The sequence below is a fragment of the Periplaneta americana genome, chromosome 15, assembly GCF_040183065.1.
Source record: "Periplaneta americana isolate PAMFEO1 chromosome 15, P.americana_PAMFEO1_priV1, whole genome shotgun sequence".
NCBI lineage: Eukaryota > Metazoa > Arthropoda > Insecta > Blattodea > Blattidae > Periplaneta > Periplaneta americana.
In genome coordinates, this window is record NC_091131.1 from 159,297,005 (window position 1) to 159,324,495 (window position 27,491).

Below are 27,491 nucleotides of genomic sequence, written 5' to 3' on the forward strand. Positions count from 1 at the left end.
CGTTCAATTGTAAAACAAACTTGATTGAAAGAAGATCCCATGAAGCTCTCACAGTAGATGCCCACTGCAGCATTTCGGTGTTACTAAACTTTTTTATGGTTCTTGATTCCAGCGTTGTAGAGGTGGGTCATTTAAGTTTATGAACATAAATGGAGATAATATGTTAGGAACAGCAAAGGATGGTGTCACAGTCTACTATATACAGTCACGAAGCTCGAGTTTTGAGGGTGCTAGGAACAATAGATTGTGACGGTACTGTTTTGCATTGCCTGTAATGAGGCGATATTAACGATCCTATTAGTGAGTAACTATCTAGTGTTCGCATATTTACTACGTATTGAGCTTCGTGACTGTATATACTAGACTGTGATGCTGTAGGTTCCTAAGACCAGTACAGATCTCCGTGTACAAAACTTGCACCCATACATCGTATGGCAACGTATGGGTAAAATTTTTTCTTCTCTATACGATTCAATAAAAAATCGAAGGTTTCCATACGCCGCACAGTGTGAAATTTTCCCAATCTAGATGGACAAAAATAAATTCATGAAGCTAATGAAAAACACTTCTGCCAAACCGAATTTATATCGGCTTCTATTATTCTGCTCAACAATGAAATCTTGTACCTCCGCTTGTTTTACATCACACACACACGCATATATATATATATATATATATATATATATATATATATATACACGTAAAGATTAATTTTTGGTCCTACAGAATTCATCTGTTATATTCTTAATAACCATCCGATTGTTATGCTTATCGTACTCCTATAGGATAAATTACGATAAATTTGTAATATATTGTTCAGTTTATTTAGTTTAGATATACAGGGACATCATTTTATTTTTACTAACATTTTTAATATTAACCTGGCTATACCTTTAGAGAGTACAGTACATCAGTTATTCATAGATTTCAAAATGGCTTATGACTCGGTTAAGAGGGAAGTATTGTATGATATTCTTATTGAATTTGGTATTCCCAAGAAACTAGTTCGATTAATTAAAATGTGTCTCAGTGAAACATACAGCAGAGTCCGTATAGGTCAGTTTCTATCTGATGCTTTTCCAATTCACTGCGGGCTAAAGCAGGGAGATGCACTATCACCTTTACTTTTTAACTTCGCTCTAGAATATGCCATTAGGAAAGTTCAGGATAACAGGCAGGGTTTGGAATTGAACGGGTTACATCAGCTTCTTGTCTATGCGGATGACGTGAATATGTTAGGAGAAAATACACAAACGATTAGGGAAAACACGGAAATTTTACTTGAAGCAAGTAGAGCGATCGGTTTGGAAGTAAATCCCGAAAAGACAAAGTATATGATTATGTCTCGTGACCAGAATATTGTACGAAATGGAAATATAAAAATTGGAGATTTATCCTTCGAAGAGGGTGGAAAAATTCAAATATTTTGGAGCAACAGTAACAAATATAAATGATACTCGGGAGGAAATTAAACGCAAAATAAATATGGGAAATGCGTGTTATTATTCGGTTGAGAAGCTCTTATCATCCAGTCTGCTGTCCAAAAATCTGAAAGTTAGAATTTATAAAACAGTTATATTACCGGTTCTTCTGTGTGGTTGTGAAACTTGGACTCTCACTCTGAGAGAGGAACATAGGTTCAGGGTGTTTGAGAATAAGGTGCTAAGGAAAATATTTGGGGCTAAGCGGGATGAAGTTACAGGACAATGGAGAAAGTTACACAACACAGAACTGCACGCATTGTATTCTTCACCTGACATAATTAGGAACATAAAATCGAGACGTTTGAGATGGGCAGGGCATGTAGCACGTATGGGCGAATCCAGAAATGCATATAGAGTGTTAGTTGGGAGACCTGAGGGAAAAAGACCTTTAGGGAGGCCGAGACGTAGATGGGAGGATAATATTAAAATGGATTTGAGGGAGGTGGGGTATGATGATAGAGACTGGATTAATCTTGCACAGGATAGGGACCGCTGGCGGGCTTATGTGAGGGCGGCAATGAACCTTCGGGTTCCTTAAAAGCCATTTGTAAGTAAGTAAGTATACCTTTAGAGAACCGGAAACACCGTTCGCTACTCCCTTCCATGACTGGAGTTCGATGATACTGGGGTAAAACACAAAAAAATCACTTTACTAGGTATAGGAGGGAAGAAAAGTACTTCATCCATTTACGTAAACTAGGAAATATCGCAATTTTGAGTTCAATAATTTTCATTAGGTTTTTGTTTAATCAGAATGCAGTACTGTATTAAGAGTAAGTGTTTTTACTCACGAACTGAGTTATCCATGCGAACGTATTCATTATGCAGTGTATATTATATTGTCTACAGCACATTAGCGTACACTATAGAGAATGAAGTTAAATTGAAAAATAATCATAATATGGATATTTAAATACATTTTTGAAAATGGTGGCCGTTCATGCTTCAGTTCTTTTGTGCATATTATTTCACTATATATTATTGTACCTAATTCAAATTACCAGTTTCGTCCTTCGTACTAGTAACCCATGTTGAAATAATTCTGTACCTACTTTATAAAACAATACCTTACGTACTGTAAATTCAATCTTCACTTCTGCCCGACCCGCACAGATAAAATTACTCAGACATGCTGTCTACTGTCCGTCCAAGTGGTTATCCTGCAGGATCGTAGAAAGGGGGGAAATCACGTGACAGTTAATTACTTAACGAGGCCCTTCTATTTAAGTTATTTTAAACAGTTGTATAATATTACGTAAACGTCGAATTCCTAACAGAAATTAATGTTTTCAGAAAAGAGCTAAGACAGCCCAGCTACTAGACTTTACAGAGGGGTGAGCAGAAGCAGGTACAGTACCTGTGCGAAAATATGATTCCATATTGAAAGCTCTTTCGTCACTGGAAAACGCGAACATATTTCTGGAACGTACTATACTCACTAACTCAGTGCTGTTTACTATATGCGGTCTTGGATCTGTGTGTAGAGGACAGTTGGAACTTCATTAGTAGAAGGGGTGGGAGTGAAGTACATTCAAAAACTCAGGTACAATAAAAATTGAAGTAAAAATAAAATGATGTCCCTGTATATATATATATATATATATATATATATATATATATATATATATATATGATTGGCGTCGATTGGAAGGAGAGGAGATTGTTAAGTAATCTTTATATGAAACGAGTCAAAGTCAGGATAGGAGAAGAAATGTCAGAAGGAAGTGCAACAGGGAGAGGAGTACGACAAGGATGCCCTTTATCACCTACTCTGTTCAACATCTACTTGGAGGATTTAGTGAAAAACTGTTTTCAGAACATGGGAGGAGTGATAGTAGAGGAAGAAGAATAAAGTATGTAAGAATTGCTGATATGGCGTTGTTAACAGAAGATGAGATAATACTAAGAGATATGCTACTGGAGCTAAATGACAGCTGTGAGCAGTATGGGATGAAGATAAATGCCAAGAAGACGAAGACCATGGTCATAGGAAGAAAAGTAAATAAGGTAAACTTGTGAATTGTAAGTGAGGCAATGGAGAAGTGAACAGCTTCAAATACTCGGGGTGTACTATGAGCAGTAACATGAGCTGCTGCCAAGAAATCAAAAGGGGAATAGCAATGGCAAAGGAAGCTTTCAATATAAAAATGAGCATCTTCTGCGGGCCTCTGGAGCAAGAACTAAGGAAGATACTACTGAAGTGCTTTGTGTGGAGTGTAGCGTTGTATTGAGCAGAAACATGGACATTTGGACGAAGTGAAGAGAAGTGAATATAAGCATTTGAAATGTGGATATGGAGAAGGATAGAGCATGTAAAATGGACAGACAGAGTAAGAAACGAAGTTGTGTTGGAAAGAGTGGATGAAGAAGGAATGATGTTGAAACTGATCAGAAAGAGGAAAAATAATTGGCTGAATCACTGGTTGAGAAGAAATTGCGTATTGAAGGATGCACTGGAAGGAATGGTGAACGGGAGAAGAGTTCGTGGCAGAAGAAGATATCGGATGATAGACGACATTAAGATATATGGGTCATATGAGGAGACAAAGAGGAAGGCAGAAAATAGGAAAGGCTGCAGAATGCTGGGTTTGCAGTGGAAGATCTGCCCTTGGGAAGAATACTTTTACCAGAATCGGCAACCCTAGTTAGAGTGAAATGTTGTCTCTAGAAGTACGAGGAGAAAAACACGCTGAATACTACTTGAAAGATTCGTATTCAGAAAGCTATTGCTTCTAATAATAATAATAATAATAATAATAATAATAATAATAGCTTTATTTAACCTGGCAGAGTTAAGGCCGTAAGGCCTTCTCTTACACTCAACCAGGATTAGAACTAGCTTACACAGTTGAACATAAAAGATGTAGTTACATAAAATTTACCTCATGAAATAAAAATAAACATAGTGAAATACATATTAATGTTGTTAGAATCAAATACGAATCACATAAAAACAGAAGCCGATAATTCAATAAAAAAATGTACACAGTAAAAATAAAAATAAACACATTAGTATACATATTAGTATTAGACTACAATTAGTAGGATTTACATGATTAAACGAGAAACCGACAATTGAATAAAATGTACACAAAAAATAGATTAATAATAAAAAAACAACACAGTGGGATACATATTGGCGTTAAGTGATAAATAAACACGATTTAGATAATAAAAATAAGAAACAAAAAAAAAATAATAATAAATACAGTGGAACACATTCCATTAAATATTCCATTAAATAGTTAGGTCTGGCAACTCATCATAAGATATTTTTCTAATTTAAATTTAAAGGAAATTAAAGTTCGGCAGCCCTTGACTTCAGGCGGCAGAGAATTCCAGTGACGAGAAGTAGCAACAGTGAAAGATGAAGAATAAAGAGATGATGTGTGGAGTGATATTTCTAGCGTGTTATCTTATTGTGACCGAGTATTTAAGTTATGATACCGAGAAAGACTGTGGAATCGGAGAGATAAATAAGAGGGAGTAGAGGTGTACAAAATTCGGTATAAGAGAGAAAGGGAATGTAACTTTCTCCTCTCATTTAACCTGAGCCACAATAATTTATCGAAAGAAGGCGAAATGTGGTCGTAGTAGCGGACATTACAAATGAAACGAACACACGTATTATGAACACGTTGCAGTTTCTGGGATAAATCCGCCCTGAGATCACTGAATAAAGCGTCAAAATAATCGAAATATCGCATAATAAGAGTCTGTACAAGCGTCTGCTTTAATTTAGCTGGATAGTGGTACAATCTTTTTAATGAGTGAAGAGTGGAAAATACTTTCTTGGAGATGAAACTTCCACAGCCGAGGTCCCTTACAAACTACATCAATACGACGATGCGTTAACTTCACTTCACGCAAGATGACATACTGTCATGTTTTCGTTAGCGCCGTCAATTTGTACCGTTTAATAATGTTTTCGTTTTCATATTATGCATGCAAACCAAACAACTTGTTTAGTTTGGCTGGCCCCTAATCATCATACTGCACTCTGTTGTAAGGCGAAATCCGTATCATTCTTGCACAGCAATACTCAGGCACAGCTGATTTTTTTACGTATATGCATAGTGACAAATGACATGCTAATAAGCTAATGAAACAAATGCCGTTCGTAGTTTCTAGTTAGATTTCGTATTTTCTCAGGGACGAATCAAGAATGTATGGGTCCTCTGCGAAGATGAGTGAAAAGAAAATAACAACTCAGCTCTTTGTTGTTGAATACAAGGACTAACTTCTACTCAGTCACACATTTATTGTTATGTTCTGTGAACCGGGTTGGAGGGTTTTTCTTTTGGCCCAGTCTGTTACCTTCAAATGCTTGTCTTTGGCTCAGCTGTCCCATTCACAAATGAAACACGGCATTTTTGTGTAGCCGGATTGCTGACCAAGTAACATACCAACTACTTTTAAAGCCCCAAAATTGTCCAAGAATGTTTTTCATAGTTCACGTATTTCAGCAGAGCTTTGAGATTTTCATACGTCTCGTTGAGATGTACTGAATGTGCAATGGGCATTGAGCCAGACAAATTTCCATTATGTAAAAGTACACCTTTGAGGCTACGTTTTGTCCATAAATAACCTCCACTGACTTGGATTATAAGTGACGTTAAGGAAATTCACTAAACCCTCAATATCACAACAAAAAACCAGTCTCTTTCTTATATACAGGATGATTCATAATTACGTGTAAATACTTCGTGTGTGTAATGTAGAGGTGAAACTAAGACTAAAACGTTCTATACAACTTTTCCTCAAAACCTTTAATTCCAGAGTTAACGCCATTTTTCGTGGAACTTGCGCTCCCAAACAAAGAAAGGATAACACGCCAAATGTAAACTAATTATTACTTTCGTACAATGCATTTGGACTTCAATACAAACATAACCAAAGTCACTAAATCCATATCCTCGGCAGTCCACTTATGCACGTTTTGTGAACTAAAACCAAACAGTTAAGAATGTAAAGCAATTTCTTCTAGACTTTACACATTTGCACAATTCTTAGCGAAATGCATGTTCAAAGTGCTGTCCTTCAACTTGAAGAAGTTCAGAGGGTTCATGTCCGGTGATCTGGCTGGCCAAGGAGTTGGCCCTGCACGGCCTATCCATTGACCTGGATATGCAGCATTGAGATACGCCCTTACGTTGCGGCAGTAATGCGCAGGAGCACATCTTGCATAAACCATAAGTTCACTCGCGTTGGAAAAGAGATATCATGTAGCAGACCATACAATTCGCATTCCAAGAATGCGCGGTAGATTTCCCCAGTCAACAGCAGAGGTGAACTCGAGGTCCGAGTAACTGATTCCCCACAATACCACACCAAATGTGTGGGAGAACAGTAATGCCTGTGCAGTTACTACGACGTAGGTGCCATCTACTGGAACTCTGGAATTAAAGGTTTTGAGAAAAAGTTGTATAGAACGTTTTAGTCTTAGTTTCACCTCTACAATACACACACAAAGTATTTACACGTAATAATGAATCACCCTGTATTAATTCCAACTAATGCCTCTTACCAAAATAAAATTTCCCTCGCAGTAAAAGTTCCCTTTGTGGAATTAACATTTAAATAAAAAATGAGTTCACTTTATTTGCAAAAAAAAAAAAAAAAAAAACTGTACGTGATAGAAAAAAAAATACAGATCTGAAATCGGCGCAAAAATTACTTTAGAAACACGTAAAATTATAGAAACATAGAAAATCATGTTGTATTAGTGTTATGGGTCAACGAGGCATGTGGACATTTTAGCATCCAATGCTGACACTGAACAGGGCGTCATTGTGGACCCAACGATACGATTTGAAGTCAACTGAGATTCATCATGAGAAGTTTATCTATTAGCCTACAGTTAACTATTTCAAACTGAAGTATTCCTTAATCCACATTGAGGTATTCGGCTTACTCATAGATTTACGTAAAGATAATTCTTTTTGGTCCTACAGAATTACCTGTTATGGTTACCATCTATTATTAATGGAGAAAAGTTCCGTCCGGCCTCGGCGCCGAAATCCTGGCCACCAAGTCATGAGTGCACTCCTTGTGCGATGACTGATGACAGTTGCTTTAATGTATGTGTCAATATATACTGTATGTCGAACATGAAGTAAGGCCACTGAGGGAAAAATACCAAACGAAAAAGATTCGATCCGATGCTGTGGATTGAGCCTCGGCGTAGCTCAGTGGTTAGAGCGCCCTGTGCGTAGAACTGGGGCGTCCCGTGTTCTATCCCCGGCGCCGGAGGGAATTTTTCTCCATTAATAACCAGTTGCTCATAGGTGCTCAAGGGACTATCCCAGTTTTTTTTTTTTTAAGAATTTCTATAGAAATTTGCTCTGCCTATATCTCTGAGGGATTACATTGTGATAATTATGTTAAAAAATCCTGTCAGATCCTAATTAATCACATGGTACCACATTAATGCAATAAAGTTGTAATTTTTCATACCCTTTCTTGTTTCTTTATTATTATTATTATTATTATTATTATTATTATTATTATTATTATTTTCTTAAGAGTGTACTGAGTTCTCGATGGGGGGCAGTTTGTAAATAAATGAATAGCATTTAACATTTTCGTAAAAAAATGTTTAAACAAACATGACATTAAATATTTAAGTTATTTTGTTAAATTTGCATGAACATGCTAAATATATAATTTTGCTATGAAGTCACCATATAGGAAAACACCAGGATGTGAATTGTAAGATTTCATTATTATTTGATTTATACAGGGACATCATTTTATTTTTACTAACATTTTTAATATTAACTTGGCTATACCTCTGGATCAACCCCGTTTGCTACCCCCTTCCACGACTGGAGTTCGATGATACTGGCGTAGAATACAAACAAATCACTTTACTAGGTATTGGAGGGAACAAAAGTAGTTCATCCATTTACGTAAACTAGGAAATATCGCAATTTTGAGTTCGATAATTTTCATTAGATTTTTGTTTAATCAAAATACAGTACAGTATTAACAATGAGAGTTTTTACACACGAACTGAGCTGTCCATGTGGACGTATTTATTATGCAGTGTATATTATACTGTCTACAGCACATTAGCATACAATATAGAGAATGAAGTTAAATTAAAAAATAATCATAATAAGGATATTTAAACACATTTTTAAAATGATGGCCGTTCATTTCGATACAGGCTTCAGTTCTTTTGTGCATATTATCGCACTATAGACTATTGTACCTAATCCCAATTAACAGTTTCGTCCTTCGTACTAGTAACTCATGTTGAAATAATTCTGTACCTACTCTATAAAAGAGTACCTTACGTACTGTAAATTCAATCTTCACTTCTGCCCGATCCGAAAAGATAAAATTACTCAGACATACTATCTGCTGTCCGTCGAAGTGGTTATGTCGTAAGGTCGTAGAAAGGGAGGAAATCACGTGACAATTAATTGCTTAACGAGCCCCTTTTATTTGAGCTATTTTAAACAGTTGTATAATATTACGTAGACGTCCAATTCCTAACAGAAATTAATGTTCTCGGAAAAGAGCTAAGACAGCCTAGCCACTACCTGGCGAATAAAAGCTGGTGGGGGAAACCGGGATACGACGTAGGCAAATGGACGACAGTACCTGTGAGAAAATGATTCAATATTGAAGGCTCTTTCGTCACTGGAAAACGCGAACATATTTTTGGAACGTACTGTTTACTATGACCGTACGGCTACTATGACTGTATATGTGATCTTGGATCTGTGTGGAGGACGGTTGAACTTCATTAGTAGAAGGGGTGGGAGTGAAGTACACTCAAAAACACAGGTACAATAAAAATTGAAGTAAAAATAAAATGATGTCCCTGTATAACTTTATGGAAATGTAATAAAGTAACCCATAAGCATATTTAAAATGCACGTGTTTTAATTTGCAGTCATCAGGAAGCAGAACACACTGGTGTGCCAGTTCGCTTCTCCGCTGGACGTGAACATGCACGACAAGCCCGAGGTGAGTCACATCGCACTTGTTGAGCCTCACTCTGATTGGGAATCTCCTAAAGTGCAATTAACTAGACTAGGCTAGATGTAAACAACTGGAGAACTTGTGAATGGTAAGGTGTGCGGTAGAGACACTTGCTGCTTGTATCAGAGGAAGCACTTCTCTCCGTCAGCATGCAGTGTGGAAGATGTTCAATGACAGTCCCTTTAAGGGGCTACTCCTCAGCATATTATAAGTGGAAAAGTCCTCTATCATTTATTATTTCAATGTACCGAAATACATATATTTCCATGCAGATATTCTGCGTCATCATACGATGAAATAGTAATGGAACGGAGAAAAATTCTCTTCGGCGCCGGGATTTGAACCCGGGTTTTCAGCTCTACGTGCTGATGCTTTATCCACTAAGCCACACCGGATACAACCCCGGCGTCGGACAGAACTGTCTCTGATTGAGTTCCAACTCTTGGGTTCCCTCTAGTGGCCGCCCTCTGCACTACGTCATAGATGTCTATGAACATAGGACCGAAGTCCACACATGTGCTGAGGTGCACTCGTTATGAGTGACTAGTTGGCCGGGATCCGACGGAATAAGCGCCGTCTTAAATCACTTCGTGATTTACGCATATCATATATTATTTCAATGTACCGAAGTACATATGATATTTCCATGCAGATATTCTGCGTCATCATACGACGAAAGAGTAATGGAACGGAGAAAAATTCTCTCCGGCGCCGGGATTTGAACCCGGGTTTTCAGCTCTACGTGCTGGTGCTTTATCCACTAAGCCACACCGGATACAACCCCGGCGTCGGACAGAACTGTCTCTGAAAACCCGGGTTCAAATCCCGGCGCCAGAGAGAATTTTTCTCCGTTCCATTACTCTTTCATCCTCTATCATTGCATTGTGTTGTATTTATTAACATTCCATAGTATTCGTACATTGCTTCACAGCTAGAATATGGAACAAGTCAAAAAACTTAAGGTATATGTACATCCACAAAACGCAAAAAAATGATGAAAAATTAGAATTTTCAAAATATAACTATTTTAATAGAGAATTTTCTCCCCTTTAATTTCATATAAGAATTTTTTATTTATTCCTTATGATTTTTCAGATAAATCCCATTTTCCAAAATTCTGCGTCATCAACTACGGTCACTTTTACGAAGATCACTCCAAAACTAATGCACAACACTTTTTAAAATTTATTTTCTATTCTAAACCTTTGCAATGTATGGAGGTCATAAATACATCCTTCCCCCTTGTATTCACATTTAATTTAAGTCGTTCCCGTGAGAGGCGCCAGAGAATAGCTCAGACTTTTATCGTGCAGATACTAGGATGTATCAACATACTATGAAAATAGCAAAGCTGTAAGATAAAAATGTAATTTTTAAATAAATATTGTGGATTACTTTTTGAGTGATTCTCGTAGCAGTCAATCCTCTCGTCCAGCATTGCTTGTAAAATAAACTTCTTTCTAGTCCCAAAATAAATGCATAGATATCAAGGCATGATCATTAGAGTGAAAACACATTTTTACATAATGAAGTAATTTATAATCTTTTACTGTTAGTCATAAAACTGTAAATTTGTGTGTCAGTGATGTTGTACGTCATTTTAATAAGAGTCCAAAAGTAGAAATTACAATTTTGAGGAGGATGGGCATAAACCCTGGGACAAGCACCATCGCAGGATTTGTTGCATCAATGGAAAATAAGGACAAAAATGCCAAAAAAAAAAAACATTCAACACCTGAAGTGAAAACAAGAAGGAGGTATTTGAGAGGCAGAAAGAAGCTGAAACTGGACCGACATGAAGCTGCTTAAGGGGTGACATATGATGATGGAGTCTTCTAGGCTCTGAAAGTTTGTGGCTCATTTCCTGCAAATAGTAATTTTAAAATATTTAATTCTTTTAAACATGATATCTCAGTCAAATATGGTGATACCAAGAAGATATTGGTGCCATTTTGAAGCTTGAAATGTCCCCCAGTGCCTGACAATGAGTAAAATAACATTAATGTAGTTAATAATTATCTATGGATTTTTTACATGATATATGCAACATAAAATATTAGTATAAGTTACATATAAGGTAATATTTAATTAATGTAAATGAAAATAAAAAATAGCTGTATATCAGGCACTAAAGAATAGTTTTAGCTATAAAACAGTGAAAAAATGTGGCTCTATCTTAAAAACTACATGAGCTATCATGTTTCAAGTTGTATGTCAAAATTATGAACAAAGTAATTTTTATAAACAATTTAGACATAATTTCAAGGGATCTGTTCACTTCATTCTCTTTCTAGTACCATTCTCAATTGTATAAAAATTTTACAGAGCAAAACTATGCAAAACAAAATTTTTTGTATGTAAAGGTGTACATATACCTTAATACTTCTATAAAGTCTTAATTTATATTCACAGTCTAGAAGACGTTTACAATATAGTCTACTAGTAGAACACAAAGTTTTAATATCAATTTCATGAAGCGTTATTGAATGTCATGAATTCACCTACAGAATAGAAGGCGTGAGAAATTAGGTAAGTACTTCTTTAATTTGACACTAAATAATCTTATGTTTTGAGTTTAATTTTTTATATCCATAGGGAGACTATTAAACATTTTTACTGCCATATAACGCACTCCTTTTTGACAGCACGATAGACTTGCTGATGGAGTATGAAAGTCATTTTTTGGCGCGTATTTATGCTATGAACTGTTGAATTACAAAGTTTTCACGATTACATACAGGAAGATTATAAGTGAAAATAATATACTGACAAGCCATGGGCATTATTTGTCGTTTTTTGAAAATAGTCCTACACGATTCCCTAGATTTGGCCCCTTTCCGCTTAGATTTTCTAGAAATAAATTATTTTACTTAATAAATTTTGGTCCCATTTTCTTTCAAACATATTTAGAAATACACATTTTATAAACTTCTTTTCGAGTTCTCAGTTTCAACGTATAATTTTTCATAATGTTTCTGTCACGTTTGCGGTTTAAGAATATTTTAATGCTTTCATTGTTACTAAATCGCTTTAAGTATCTGTAATGGATGTTTGGCAACACCTGTTACCAGACACGTGCTTCATCCTAAAGCCTCACGAAACTTAGGGCAGTCACCTCGTGAAAAAAGTGTGATGTTGATATTGACTACATTACCACCCTCCACTACTGCGGAAAGATAAAATTATTATTCATAAGAATATTTTTCTAATCCACAAATAATGCTTAAGATGATTGATATCATTTACTAATGGACTAAGGTACTGTAATCCGCCTTAAATAGGATTGAATAATCATGAATTGATGAGACGAGTACTTCCTCCCATTCTGGCATCTTCATGTCCCTTGTTTACTTTTTTAATAACTCAATTTAAACGAAATGACGATACAACAATATTACTAGCTACTATGTATATCGTCGTTGTTCCTGCAATAACTCCTATGTGCAAAATATAAAATTTTTCAGTAGGAAGAAAAAACACATTTATTCATCCTATGGAGACTGTGAATTCTTACATTTTCGAAACAAAAAATATAATATAATTACATATAGGAGATTTTATTATTTGCTGCATCACTATTTAAGTTATTTAATAGAGCAAAAATCTGAAAATCGATAAATATGTCACATAGGAGTTATTGCAGCAACAACGACGATATGGAATTAATAGTACATTATGCAACGAGCCTATGATGGTAGTAATTAAGAAGCAAGTATGTTTGTTTATGAAACGAGCGCAAGCGAGTTTCATAATTTTCATACTAGCGTCTTGATTACCATTATAGGCAAGTTTCATACAACTTTTATGCTCGACCATATTTCTAACTTGAAATTATTCATAAGTATTCATGTTATGGTTATGTAAGTGAGGAGCGGAACTGACCTGAATTGTGAGATGTGCGCAGACGCCAAAGTATTGATTTTTTCCTAGGCACGAATGTCATTGACCTTGATATTATCTAGAGAATAACATGAAGATTAGTCTTGATATAACCTGGAAATTGATTTAGAATTGAAAAACGAGATGAGAAATTGAATTTATTTGAATGTTATTTACAATTAACGCTAATTATTATAGTAACAGAACATAACCTTCTGCGACAGTATTGGATTTCCAGCCTCCGTGACTTTTCGATAATTGTCTTTCGATTGCATATCCGAGAATAATCGATACTTGCGGTTTTATAATGGTACAATGGTGATTTCTCATTGGCTGAACAACTGAGTTATAATGAATAGGTGTACTTTAATGAGGTGCATTAAAGGGCTACTACCAGGTGTATAATTACTACATTTCGGCATGGTCGAGCATAAAATAAATTAAACTCTCACCAATAGATAAAATTACAGGCATGTGGCAATGAGTTAAAATATTCCAAAGACGCGTGGTATTAATTAGAAGACTATTACAAATAATGTTCACATGGAGTTAAATATGACCTTATTCCGGGAACTGAATTTAAAATTAAGCAGGTGAGATATTTAGTTACAAGTAGTAACATAATATTACGAACGTTGATTTCCTTTTTGTGCTTCCAGAAACCATTGTGATGACGTTTTAATCGTTGCAATAATAAACGTGTAGGCTATATCAATGTCCTCAAAACTAGATAAACACATAATTAACATTTGAATGGCAGGCGTTGCGTTAATACAGAAAACGATTATATTTCTTTGACCCCTACAGTAGCTGTGTGCTCAGACCTCCAGCCTATCGTACTATTTCGCATTGTCTGTAATAAGGCGATATTAGCGATCCTAGTGGTTAGCAACTATCTACGTATTGAGCTTCGTGACTGTGCTTTCTCTATCACGTATTTTAGGCCCGATTGTATAAACCATTTAATCTTAGATCCGAGGTTAAATTGATCCTTGTTTCAGCTGAACTTGGAATTTTGTGTTGTATAAAGTCTAATCTGAGATTAATTTGTCTCAAACTAAAGTCAACTTTGACTGAAGAAATTTCTCCTATTAAGTTAGATGATCCAAGTTCAGTTATTTCTTTTCTGTTTGAAATATAAGAGTGACAGATTGTGCAAATAAAATATCCATTATTATTAATATTAATAGATATGATAGGTACATTTATATATATTTCTTTCAATTTCTTGCCTTAATACACAAACAATCTTATATTTTATAAGGCTCTATCGTGTTCAGCAGTATCAAATAACATAACCTGTAATTATATTATGTTTATAACAACCATTAATTATTAATGGATATGATAGGTACATTCATAAATTTTCAATTAACTGTATTACTAAACGAAAATTGTCGTTTTATAAAGCTTTATTATGTTTAGCAGTATCAAACACCATAACATGATAACAACTCGGAGAACAGTCAACCTTCTTCTTATTGTCCGCCATTATTTACATTGCACAAAAAACCAGTGTCTCTAACAGAGTGTACGGAAAGTCGCCTAAAAGTAGTTGTAAAGTCGCTAGATTTCTCATTATCGACAAAGAAAGATTAAATTTTGTCACTATGGGGTGCTAAAATGGTCACTAAATCCCTATTTAAGCAATGTAAAAGTTAAAAGAAATTGTTGTTGAAAAAGAGTTAAAGTCGCTACATTGGCAACACTGAACAAACCTGTCCGCGCATCACGTATTTCACCTGTTTATGCGATGTTGCCAAATCCTTTTCACGTGAACTTAGATTGCATTTGAACTAAGGTAATTTGATCGCAGAAAAGTTTTATACAATAGAAGAAGTGTCTGAACTCGGTTCACTTTTTGATCTTCGATCAAAGTTGATGTTTAGTCAGGGAGTTTTATACAATTGGGCCTTAATATACTATCCTCCTCTGTCACTAACACTTCTCTCTCGAAAGCTACCTACGAAACAGGCATCTCTTTTGTTGACGCTTCAGAGGGTATAGCGGTCAGGAAGGATTATCCCATGAATTTGTCAGAAAATATGTTGTCTTTAGCATACAGTAGCAGTTATAAGGTTATGTTCCCGCTGAGTGGACGTACTGGACATCCGTATGCTAGTTATATCAATATTATTGGAAATACGTTTTGCAAAAGAACGTATTTTTCTAATAAGAATGAAACATTCGAATCACGCGAATCCTCGTGATTTTTCGTTTGAGAGCTTTCGAATCGTAAAGAAACAAAATAAAACTTTATAAGGATTATTTTTGACTCCATTGACGTCCAGTACATGCGTTTACTAATCAAACAAAGCTATTGTTGCAATTTCGGTGGTACCCGGACGGCCCTAAGTACCACACTGTTTGATACCGTATGGCACCTATAGGTATATTATCTCGAAAACGTTTCTTAAATTTGTTTCCATTAACCATTTATAATTTTTTTTTCAGTTAAAACATCAATTTGAAGTAGTTTGTCCTCATTCTCTTATAATATTATATGTGTATGATTATTTTATTTTATTATTATTATTATTATTATTATTATTATTATTATTATTATTAAAATGTGTCTCAGTGAAACATACAGCAGAGTCCTTATAGGTCAGTTTCTATCTGATGCCTTTCCAATTCACTGCGGGCTAAAGCAGGGAGATGCACTACCACCTTTACTTTTTAACTTCGCTTTAGAATATGCCATTAGGAAAGTTCAGGATAACAGGCAGGGTTTGGAATTGAACGGGTTACATCAGCTTCTTGTCTATGCGGATGACATGAATATGTTAGGAGAAAATCCACAAACGATTAGGGAAAACACGGGAATTTTACTGGAAGCAAGTAAAGCGATCGGTTTGGAAGTAAATCCCGAAAAGACAAAGTATATGATTATGTCTCGTGACCAGAATATTGTACGAAATGGAAATATAAAAATTGCAGATTTATCTTTCGAAGAGGTGGAAAATTTCAAATATCTTGGAGCAACAGTAACAAATATAAATGACACTCGGGAGGAAATTAAACGCAGAATAAATATGGGAAATGCGTGTTATTATTCAGTTGAGAAGCTTTTATCATCTAGTCTGCTGTCAAAAAATCTGAAAGTTAGAATTTATAAAACAGTTATATTACCGGTTGTTCTGTATGGTTGTGAAACTTGGACTCTCACTCTGAGAGAGGAACATAGGTTAAGGGTGTTTGAGAATAAGGTGCTTAGGAAAATATTTGGGGCTAAGCGGGATGAAGTTACAGGAGAATGGAGAAAGTTACACAACACAGAACTGCACGCATTGTATTCTTCACCTGACATAATTAGGAACATTAAATCCAGATGTTTGAGATGGGCAGGGCATGTAGCACGTATGGGCGAATCCAGAAAAGCATATAGAGTGTTAGTTGGGAGACCGGAGAGAAAAAGACCTTTGGGGAGGCCGAGACGTAGATGGGAGGATAATATTAAAATGGATTTGAGGGAGGTGGGATATGATGATAGAGACTGGATTAATCTTGCACAGGATAGGGACCGATGGCGGGCTTATGTGAGGGCGGCAATGAACCTTCGGGTTCCTTAAAAGCCATTTGTAAGTAAGTATTATTATTATTATTATTATTATTATTATTATTATTATTATTATTATTATTGTTTAGAAATATTCGAGATTCAGGAAATTCGAGGGATTAGAGAACTTTTAGGATTCGAATTCGACAAAAATTTAGGATTCGTCCTACCTCTAGCTTGTAACAATAATAATACGGCCCGGGCGCTAAGAGGAAGGCAAAAAATAGAAAAGATTGGAGAATGATGGGTTTGTAGTGAAAGATCTGCCTTGGGAAGAAAACTGTAAATGAAAGTATTACAATGGCGGAGAATGGTGTTGTACTTCAGAAAATTACCTTTTCAACTTTTACGTTAGAAAAGAAACTTTTATTCAAAGTTCTTGGGTATCCTCTTCCACTTTTAAAAATGTCTTAGGACCAATTATGTAAGAGTAAATCGTTTTGTAGTGCGTTCGAACCTCAAATTTATGGAAGAAATAACTGGATCAGTGGATGTAAAGTCACAAGCAAATTGTTATGTTTCCTGTATTTACTCTCTGCTAAGAGAGTGATGCCATTAGGTTGAAAACAAGGGTGTATGATTTAAATAATCTAACACAAATAATAATTTTAAAAAACACAAAGACTCTATGATTGATAAGAATTCAACCCTAGATTTATCAATGCTTGAAAAAAAAAAAGAGATATTAGGGAAGAACTGTACACTGCGTTCAGGAGGAATACTGAAAGGCATAATGACGTGGTGAAAAAAAAAAAAAACTTTGATTTCAGCGAGAGTGATCGTATTTTCAACAAAATAGAGAAAAGGGTGATCTTGCAATACAAACATTCAACAATAACACCATCCTCTTCCACATTATTGCGTTAGGTAAGAGTTTATTTGATTCTATAGTCTTATTTAATATGTATAATGGTATTACTTTTCCGTGAACATGAACTTGTTCCCAAATAAAAAGTAATGTTGTGACTATTGAATATTCATTATGTGAACCCCCCCCCAACATCAAATCTCACGAGCCTCCACTGCTTAGCGCTATAATTTGCCTGAACAACAATTGATAACACAATTGTTTACTACGATAAGGGGCTGAAATGGACTTACAAGATGGCAATTTCCAAGAATTTATAGATTATGCAATTATTTGCCTGTTTCTTCTCAAGTTATACCTATGTGTTCATAACCTCAATCTTAAAACATTAGAAAATCTTATCTCTACTTTTACCAATTTATTTAGAAGTTATGTACCTATAAAGTGTATTTCACATTTCTCATTACTTCATTACACTTGTTTTATAAAGCTGCTCAGTAAACGAGTCAAAGTCAGGAAAGGAGAAGAAATATCAAGCCAGAGCTGAACACATACCCTAACATGTGTAAGCAATAAAGTACATTATGTTATCATTCATTCATTCATTCATAGTTTTCTGCCCAAGGACAGGTTTGTTACTGCTCCCAGCATTCTCCAATCTTCCCTCTAATGTCGCAAATTCCGACATGGGTTTGGTTGCACATACAGTCTACTCAAAATACGAGGCGCATCCAGGAAGTAAGTTTCCCGATTTTTTCCCCTTGAAAGTAAACGTAATTAGCCGTGTCAATTGCGCATGCGTAACAGATCTATGACGTATCAATCATATGCCAGCCGGACACGTCCCGCCTGGTGCCAGTAGCGTGGCAGCAGTGGTCCGAAATGGAAGCTTTTATTCCTTCTCCCGCCGCCTGCGAGGTTCGGTCGGTGATAAAGTTCTTTAATGCACAAAGCATTGCGCCAATTGAAATTCATCGGCAGCTCTGTCAGGTCTATGGGCCGAACATCATGAGTAAGCAGATGGTGCGTCGCTGGTGTAGGCAGTTTTCCGAAGGTCGTCAAAGTGTCCATGATGAAGAGCGCCGTGGGCGACCGTCCCTCATCAATGATCGCGTTGAGCTGGTGTGGCATTGCATCATGGAGAACCGTCGCTTCACGATTACGGAGCTGAGCAGCCATTTTCCGCAGATATCGCGATCCTTGTTGCATGAGATTGTCACTAAGCACCTGCTGTTCAAAAAAGTGTGTGCCAGGTGGGTGCCGAAAAAGCTGACACCAGAACACAAAATGCAACGTTTAGGAGCAGCACTGACATTTCTGCAACGATATCACGTTGATGGCGACGAGTTCCTCGACAGGATCGTCACGGGCGATGAGACTTGGATTTCACACTTCACCCTGGAAACCAAGCAGCAGTGAATGCATTGGCGGCATAGTGGATCTCCGGTCAGGACGAAATTCAAACAGACGCTGTCGGTACGGAAAGTGATGTGCACGGTGTTCTGGGACAGGAAGGGCATTCTGCTCATTGACTTCCTTCCAAGAGGTGAAACAGTGAACGCTGACCGTTACTGTGAAACACTGCGAAAATTGCGACGTGCCATTCAAAACAAGAGGCGTGGAATGCTTACTGCAGGTGTTGTGCTCCTCCATGACAATGCTCGTCCACATACGGCTCGGCGCACAGCAGCTGCTTTGACGGAATTTGGCTGGGAGTTGTTTGATCATCCACCCTACAGTCCTGATCTTGTCCCAGCGATTTTCACGTTTTCCTGCACCTCAAGAAATTCCTGTCCTCCGGTGAGCATTTTGGCAACGACGAAGAGCTGAAGATGTCTGTCACATACTGGTTCCATTCACAGGCGGCAGAGTTCTACGACAGAGGGATACAAAAGTTGATCCCACGATACGACAAGTGTCTCAATTCTGATGGTGGCTATGTTGAAAAATAGCTGAAACATTGCTGTACCTGTTGCCAATAAATGTTTTCCTGAAAGTGTGTGTTCTTTTATTAAAAAAAATAGGGAAACTTACTTTCTGGATGCGCCTCGTAATAGTTTAAAATATAAATAAATATAAGAAAACTTCAATTCCATCTATAATATTTATAAATTTATTTTATTCATGACTGGTATCTAAACTGGTGTTTATTTCACTGTCCTTAGCAACCTAACCAATAACTTCATTCACAGTAGTGAATTAAAAGTATTAAAAGTTTTTAATTCACATGTGAATTACATTTTTTTTAATCACTCCTTGACAACCAACATGTCAGCAACAATAAAATCCATACATTCATTCATTCATTTGTAACTTCTTCACAAACAACACATTACAAAGAAAATGTCTACAATTTAAAATTAAATTTAGATACCAGTAATGGATAAAATATTGTATAGCACACGTGAATAAACAGATTTTATGTGCTCATGGAAATTATCACCCTTGGCTTTGCCTCAGGCGATGAATTTTCCACTCGCTCATAAAATATAATTTTATTCTCTTATACTGTACTATAAATTACTGTTATATGCTGAACATATTAAACACCCCATTTTCTGGCGCAATCCTAACCAGACAAGGCTTTACCGGATGATATACCATTGCCACAAACATTTTCTTCAATTAGCCTCAACAAATCTCGTCTTTTATTTCTTACACGTTTATGAAAGTGAAATATTTTAATATTGAAAGTACAGTTCTTGCATTGTTTTCTTTAGTAGTACTAATCGATTATATTTTTTTATCTTAAATTCTTGAGAGGGGGGAGCAAATATTGCCCTACTCTGCCCACCCAAATAACACCTCCATTCCAGAAAGCTTCAAGGAGATAGTTAATCTAGTTCTCCCAAACCCGGTGTAACATACCTGCATCGACACTAGTCACAACACTGGTGATGCATTGCTTCAACTCATCTAAATCATTAGGGCAAGTAAACATTGTGTTTACCCCTGCGATAGCTGAGTGGTCAGACCTCCAGCCTGTCACACAGGTGGCCCATGTTCGAGTCCCAGTCAGGTCTGGGATTTTTAATTGAAAAATTCATAGTGACACTTGTGGCGGACAAGTCACAGTTGGATTTTTCTCCAGTACTCCTGTTTTCCCCATATTAGGCATCTACATCATTCCATCACCATTTTGTCATCATTCCATAGCATTCCCCGATCACCATCTGGCGATGCAATGAGAGGGCTGGCATAGGGGCGAGGGAAGTTTGCCTGCTCAAAACCTGAATATGCAGCGAACTTTAGTGTAGTCATAATATTAAATATATTGAATAAATTAAACATTCTGTGCTTATCTAATATTACATATATAGCATTAACGTTTTCAGTACGTGTGTATATACCATTTTCAATTGCGAGTGCCTGTTACATTTAAATAGGTCTACATAACTGTGGAATTGGAACATACATGAACATTATGGATACTTTTGGTAAAAATACATAAAACACAACTTAATGATAAATATATAAAATACATATGTTAACAGTAGTTCACGTGATCACTTTGATGACATGTTGTTAGAATAATCTTCTCTTAATGTGGATCATCGTGGTTAAATATTGTAAAATGTCCAATGGAATGGTGAATGTTAAAACTAACTTGCACAGATAATCACTATAAAACACTGTAGTCTTGTTGAGTAGTATTAATGTTCATTTATGTTCATATATGCTACATGTTGCACTATTTCCCATTACATACGTCGTACGTAATGTAGGTTTTGTATTACCTGGTTATAGCATGATGGTAGAGTAGTTAAAAACAGGTACAGAATTCTTAGTGACCTCATGCTGTTTTCAGTCTAGCCATTGTGCAGTGCATGGTCTGGGTATGATGTTTGTTTCCCAATGGTTCCCTGAAGAAGATGGCAGAGCTAGCCGTCGAAAGCTTGGAAGCTAATCTCCAACTCACCTGGCTGAGAACCCGAGAAGAGTTATTCTACATCAAACGCCGGGAAAGCCTCAAGTCAAACATTAATATTACTCAACTAGACTACAGTGTTTTATAGAGATTATCTGTGCAAGTTAGTTTTAACATTCACCATTCCATTGGACATTTTACAATATTTAACCATGATGATCCACATTAAGAGAAGATTATTCTAACAACATGTCATCGAAGTGATCACGTGAACTACTGTTAACATATGTATTTTATATATTTATCATTAAGTTGTGTTTTATGTATTTTTACCAAAAGTATCCATAATGTTCATGTATGTTCCAATTCCGCAGTTATGTAGACCTATTTAAATGTAACAGGCACTCGCATTTGAAAATGGTACACACGTACTGAAAACGTTAATGCTATAAATGTAATATTAGATAAGCACAGACTGTTTAATTTATTCAATATATGTAAGATTATAACTTGCTTATCGGAAACTTCATATACAATGAAACTACTTAGTGTAGTCAGCCGGTGTAGGTTTGGGAATTCACCTAGCTTGATAGTTAGTGCAATAGATCGTAACAAGTCGCAGTGCTGGGCCATAGTCCCCCTCCCGTAAATTCCATTCCATTCCAATTCGAAACATTGTGTTTGACAAATTCCCAAAGAAAAAAATTGCACTGTGAGAGGTCAGGGCTCCTTGATGGCCACAGTGGGAGAGAGCAGTTGTAGTGTGTTTCACGGATGTTAGGAATTAGAAATTATCAGCTCGAAACACTTTCTTAGTGTTGAATTTGCCGTGCAACTGACGACAACCATGTTCTCGCACATTGGCCACCAAGGAGTCCCGATCTCACAACATGCGCCTTTTTTTTTTTCTTTGGGGATTTGTGAAACACAATGTTTACTTCCTCTTGATTTAGATGAGTTGGAGTAACACATCACGAGTGCTATGGCTAGTTTCAATGCAGGGTTTGGAATGAACTAGACTATTCGCTTGATGTCTGTTATGTGACACAAAGAGCACGTATTGAACATTTGTGAGTTTCCAAAATAAACTTGAAGAATTATTTTATAAAACAGTGTAAATCAATTTCTGATAACTTCAATAGTTTTATATTTACAAAGCATTGAACGTGTCTATTTCTTTTGTACTAACCCTGTATTTTTCAGATGGCGAAATTTATTTCAAACGATGATGTCTCCCTCCGAATTTTGTTTTTTAATTCCTCCAGTGTGTGAGGATTGTTTTTTTAAACCTTGTCTTTCAGGTTTTTCCACAAATAAAAATCACAGGTGTCATATTGGGGAGAAAACAGTGGCTAGAATCTAAATAAATTGTTCTATTTATCTGTCTTCGAACACCATTCTTATTTTATTTACTTAAGAGCTAGGAGTGACAGGATCTTGTTGGAAGACAGCATGTTGATGTTCAGAATAAGCAGTGTGTTAAAGAAAATGGCATAGGGTATCTGTGTCATTCAGAGTTGATTGTGTTAGTGAATTAAATGGGCCTTATTATTCTTTGAGTGCTTATGAGACATGAATGTACACAAATAATAAAAATACTAGATAATTATTTTCCGCTTAGTGTATGTAAAATGTAGGGTTGATGAGGAGGAAATCCTTGGCAGGAAAAAATACATATAATATACTAGTACATTATGCAACAAGCCTATAATGGTAGTAATTAAGACGCGAGTATGTTTGTTTATGAAACGAGCGCAAGCGAGTTTCATAATTTTCATACGAGCGTCTTAATTACCATTATAGGCAAGTTTCATACGACTTTTTATGCTCGACCATATTTCTAACTTGAAATTATTCAGAAGTATTCATGTTATGGTTATGTAAGTGAGGAGTGGAACTGACCTGAATTGTGAGATGTGCGCAGACGCGAAAGTATTGATTTTTTCCGAAACACGAATGTCATTGACCTTGATATAATCTAGAGAATAACATGAAGATTAGCCTTGATATAACCTGGAAATTGATTTAGAATTGAAAAACGAGATGACAAATTGAATTTATTTGAATATTATTTACAATTAACGCTAATTATTATAGTAACAGAACATAACCTTCTGCTTCAGTATTGGATTTCCAGCCTCCGCGACTTTTCGCTAATTGTCTTTCGATTGCATATCCGAGAATAATCGATACTTGCGCTTTTATAATGGTACAATGATGATTTCTCATTGGCTGAACAACTGAATTATAATGAATAGGTGTACTTTAATGAGGTGCATTAAAGGGCTACTACCAGGTGTATAATTACTACATTTCGGCATGGTCGAGCATAAAATAATTTATAATACTCTGTGAAACAGAAATACAAGGCTATAGAAACTTTTTGTTGTAACTTGTACAATATTAGCCCATATTCTTATGAAACAGGCCCCTGAATTAGCCCATTCACGTGTAGGTAGTCTGTTCCTAATGTGTTGGATTTCCATTTTCTTTGAATGATCAGATCTGTTTTTAATGTTTCAGGCAGTGGTACTTGAAGGGAAATACTGGAAGCGAAAACTAGCAGCAGTTACTGCAGAGTACAAGAAATGGAGGATGTTCTATCGCAGCAGGACAATGGGCTTGTCACCCAGAGATGGAAATGACATGGTAAGAACAATCACCCTGTTCTTACGTGCGTGTGATTATTTTACTAATAGGTAATATTGTATTAATAAATTAAATCTATAACACTGTATTTTTTTTTCAAACTGACATTTTCTTCATTGTTCACAGAAGAGAACAATTATTGTTTTAGATTAGATTAGATTAGATTAGATTAGATCTTTATTAGCCGATAGAATTACAAGCATTCATGGCGTCGTCAGTACACAAGAAAAATGACATAACATTCAATATAATACAAGAATAGACTTAATTCTAAATAAATTTAACAGTTTAATATTACGTGACATGCAAAATATATATATATGTGACAAGCTTGATCTTCAGTCTCCACTGTTCTATCTAGTATCTTCTCTGTTTTTTTTTTTTTTTATGTCTGTGCAATTGCTCTGGCTTAACTGCTTTTTCTCTTTAATGCAACTTTGGAATTAATTAATGGCATAGGTAATATTCACAGTAAGCACTCTGATTCTCTCCGGTTTTTATTCCATATTCAAATTCAAATTTATTTATTTAATACAGTTGGTCATCACTACATTAGAGCAGAAGCTCGTGCTTGTGCACAGCTCAATTTAGTTCTACAAAATATTTTACAAAATTAAAGAGTGTTCATTTAGCACAATAAAATTAATAGCGTATAGGGTAAAATACAGATAGCATATAATAAATCTACACAAATATAATAGTAATAATAATATATTTATTGGCCATTGAATAAAAAATTACAATAAACTTTGTTAAAAGGAAACATTACAAATTAAAAGACATGATCATTCCCTCCCCCATTAAAGAACTCGTCATGAAAATTTTGCGCCTTGAAGAATTTAATAAATGGTGTCAACTGCCACAGAAAGGTAAAGGGGTCAGCTTATGTCAAGACTTCACTCCCGCAAGCAGCTGGGTCAGACATCATACAGGCCTTTCTAGCTCCGAGTGGAGAGATGCGCTAAAGATGACCGGTAATGTTGCTCCTGTACGCGCTGTTCCAGGGAGAACCCAAAACTGTAGGCAATGCCACAGTGAGATTGAAACTTTGGCTCATGTCTTGGGTTCATGCCCATTTGGCAAAACTCTTCATAACAGCAGACATCACAAGATCAGATCTGTAATCGCAACATGCCTTAAGTCCAATGGCTACACTACCTATGAAGAAGTCCATGGAATAGTGGATACCGGAAGTCATTGGCGAATTGATATTATAACATTTAAACCTGGAGAGACAAAAGGTTATATTCTGGATCCGACCATCAGATTCGAGATGCATCAGAATCAACCCGAGGAGGTTAATCTAGAGAAAAGGACAATTTATGAGCCAACTAGCCCTTATTACAAAACTTCATATAAACTCAGGGATATAGAGGTCATTGGATTAATGGTGAGCGCTAGAGGGACCATAACAAGACAATTTGTGTCATTCTGTCATAAATTTGGACTCCCAGCAACAACAGTTAAGGAAATTTCTATTTTATAGCTTTGAAGGGTTCTCTGCAGATTTTACAGCGACACTTGTATTTCAATTCAAATTGAATTTTCTCATTCTATTTTTTATCTGTATTTTTCATTTCACTGCAAATTTTCATTATGTGAAATATTATCTACTGTAAATTTTAGTTTATTGTAAACAAATTTCTTATAAGACATTTTAATGTCATCTTAAATGTTACTGTTTAACATTCTTTGTCTTTGGCAACCTCGCCAAGTTGAGGAAAATTGAATAAATAAAAAAGAAAAGGTGTTATCAGTTAACCACTTTAACAGAACTTTTTTAAAATACCAAAGAGCAACGTATGGGTATTTGGCATTACCAGGCAAGATGTTAAACAATTATATTCTCATAGTTTTCAAACTTTTCAGTGCTTTGGAAATGCGACAATATTTAAAATTCATGATCTAGTTGGATGAATGGATAGGATAGCTAAGTGACACGAGGTCGAGGATTGTTACAAGGTTAGAGTGTGTTGGATGAATGGATAGGAAAGCTAAGTGACAGGATGCTGAAGACTGTGACATGGTTAGAGTGGGTTGGATGAATGGATAGGATAGCTAAGTGACAGGATGCTGAGGACTGTGACAAGGTTAGAGTGAGTTGGATGAATGGATAGGATAGCTAAGTGACAGGATGCTGAGGACTGTGACAAGGTTAGAGTGGGTTGGATGAATGGATACGATAGCTAAGTGACAGGATGCTGAGGACTGTGACAAGGTTAGAGTGGGTTGGATGAATAGATACGATAGCTAAGTGACAGGATGCTGAGGACTGTGACAAGGTTAGAGTGGGTTGGATGAATGGATAGGATAGCTAAGTGACAGGATGCTGAGGACTGTGACAAGGTTAGAGTGGGTTGGATGAATAGATACGATAGCTAAGTGACAGGATGCTGAGGACTGTGACAAGGTTAGAGTGGGTTGGATGAATGGATAGGATAGCTAAGTGACAGGAGGTCGAGGATTGTGACAAGGTTAGAGTGGGTTGGATGAATGGATAGGATAGCTAAGTGACACGAGGTCGAGGACTGTGACAAGGTTAGAGTGGGTTGGATGAATGGATAGGATAGCTAAGTGACAGGATGCTGAGGACTGTGACAAGGTTAGAGTGGGTTGGATGAATGGATAGGATAGCTAAGTGACAGGAGGTCGAGGATTGTGACAAGGTTAGAGTGGGTTGGATGAATGGATAGGATAGCTAAGTGACACGAGGTCGAGGACTGTGACAAGGTTAGAGTGGGTTGGATGAATGGATAGGATAGCTAAGTGACAGGAGGTCGAGGATTGTGACAAGGTTAGAGTGGGTTGGATGAATGGATAGGATAGCTAAGTGACACGAGGTCGAGGACTGTGACAAGGTTAGAGTGGGTTGGATGAATGGATAGGATAGCTAAGTGACAGGATGCTGAGGACTGTGACAAGGTTAGAGTGGGTTGGATGAATAGATACGATAGCTAAGTGACAGGATGCTGAGGACTGTGACAAGGTTAGAGTGGGTTGGATGAATGGATAGGATAGCTAAGTGACAGGATGCTGAGGACTGTGACAAGGTTAGAGTGGGTTGGATGAATGGATAGGATAGCTAAGTGACAGGATGCTGAGGACTGTGACAAGGTTAGAGTGAGTTGGATGAATGGATAGGATAGCTAAGTGACAGGATGCTGAGGACTGTGACAAGGTTAGAGTGAGTTGGATGAATAGATACGATAGCTAAGTGACAGGATGCTGAGGACTGTGACAAGGTTAGAG

The 27,491-nt window shown here is 36.4% G+C and overlaps 1 protein-coding gene across 5 annotated transcripts in view; it reads left to right on the forward strand.

Moving 5' to 3' along the window:
* Nucleotides 1-27,491, forward strand: part of Mondo (MLX interacting protein mondo) — a 654,540-nt gene that overhangs the window by 497,463 nt on the left and 129,586 nt on the right. For all 5 annotated transcript variants that reach the window (XM_069848437.1, XM_069848441.1, XM_069848440.1 and 2 more), the window contains exons 3-4: nucleotides 9,391-9,464; nucleotides 24,117-24,242. In XM_069848437.1, the coding sequence (XP_069704538.1) occupies nucleotides 9,391-9,464; nucleotides 24,117-24,242 (200 nt within the window). The remainder of the gene's footprint in view (nucleotides 1-9,390; nucleotides 9,465-24,116; nucleotides 24,243-27,491) is intronic.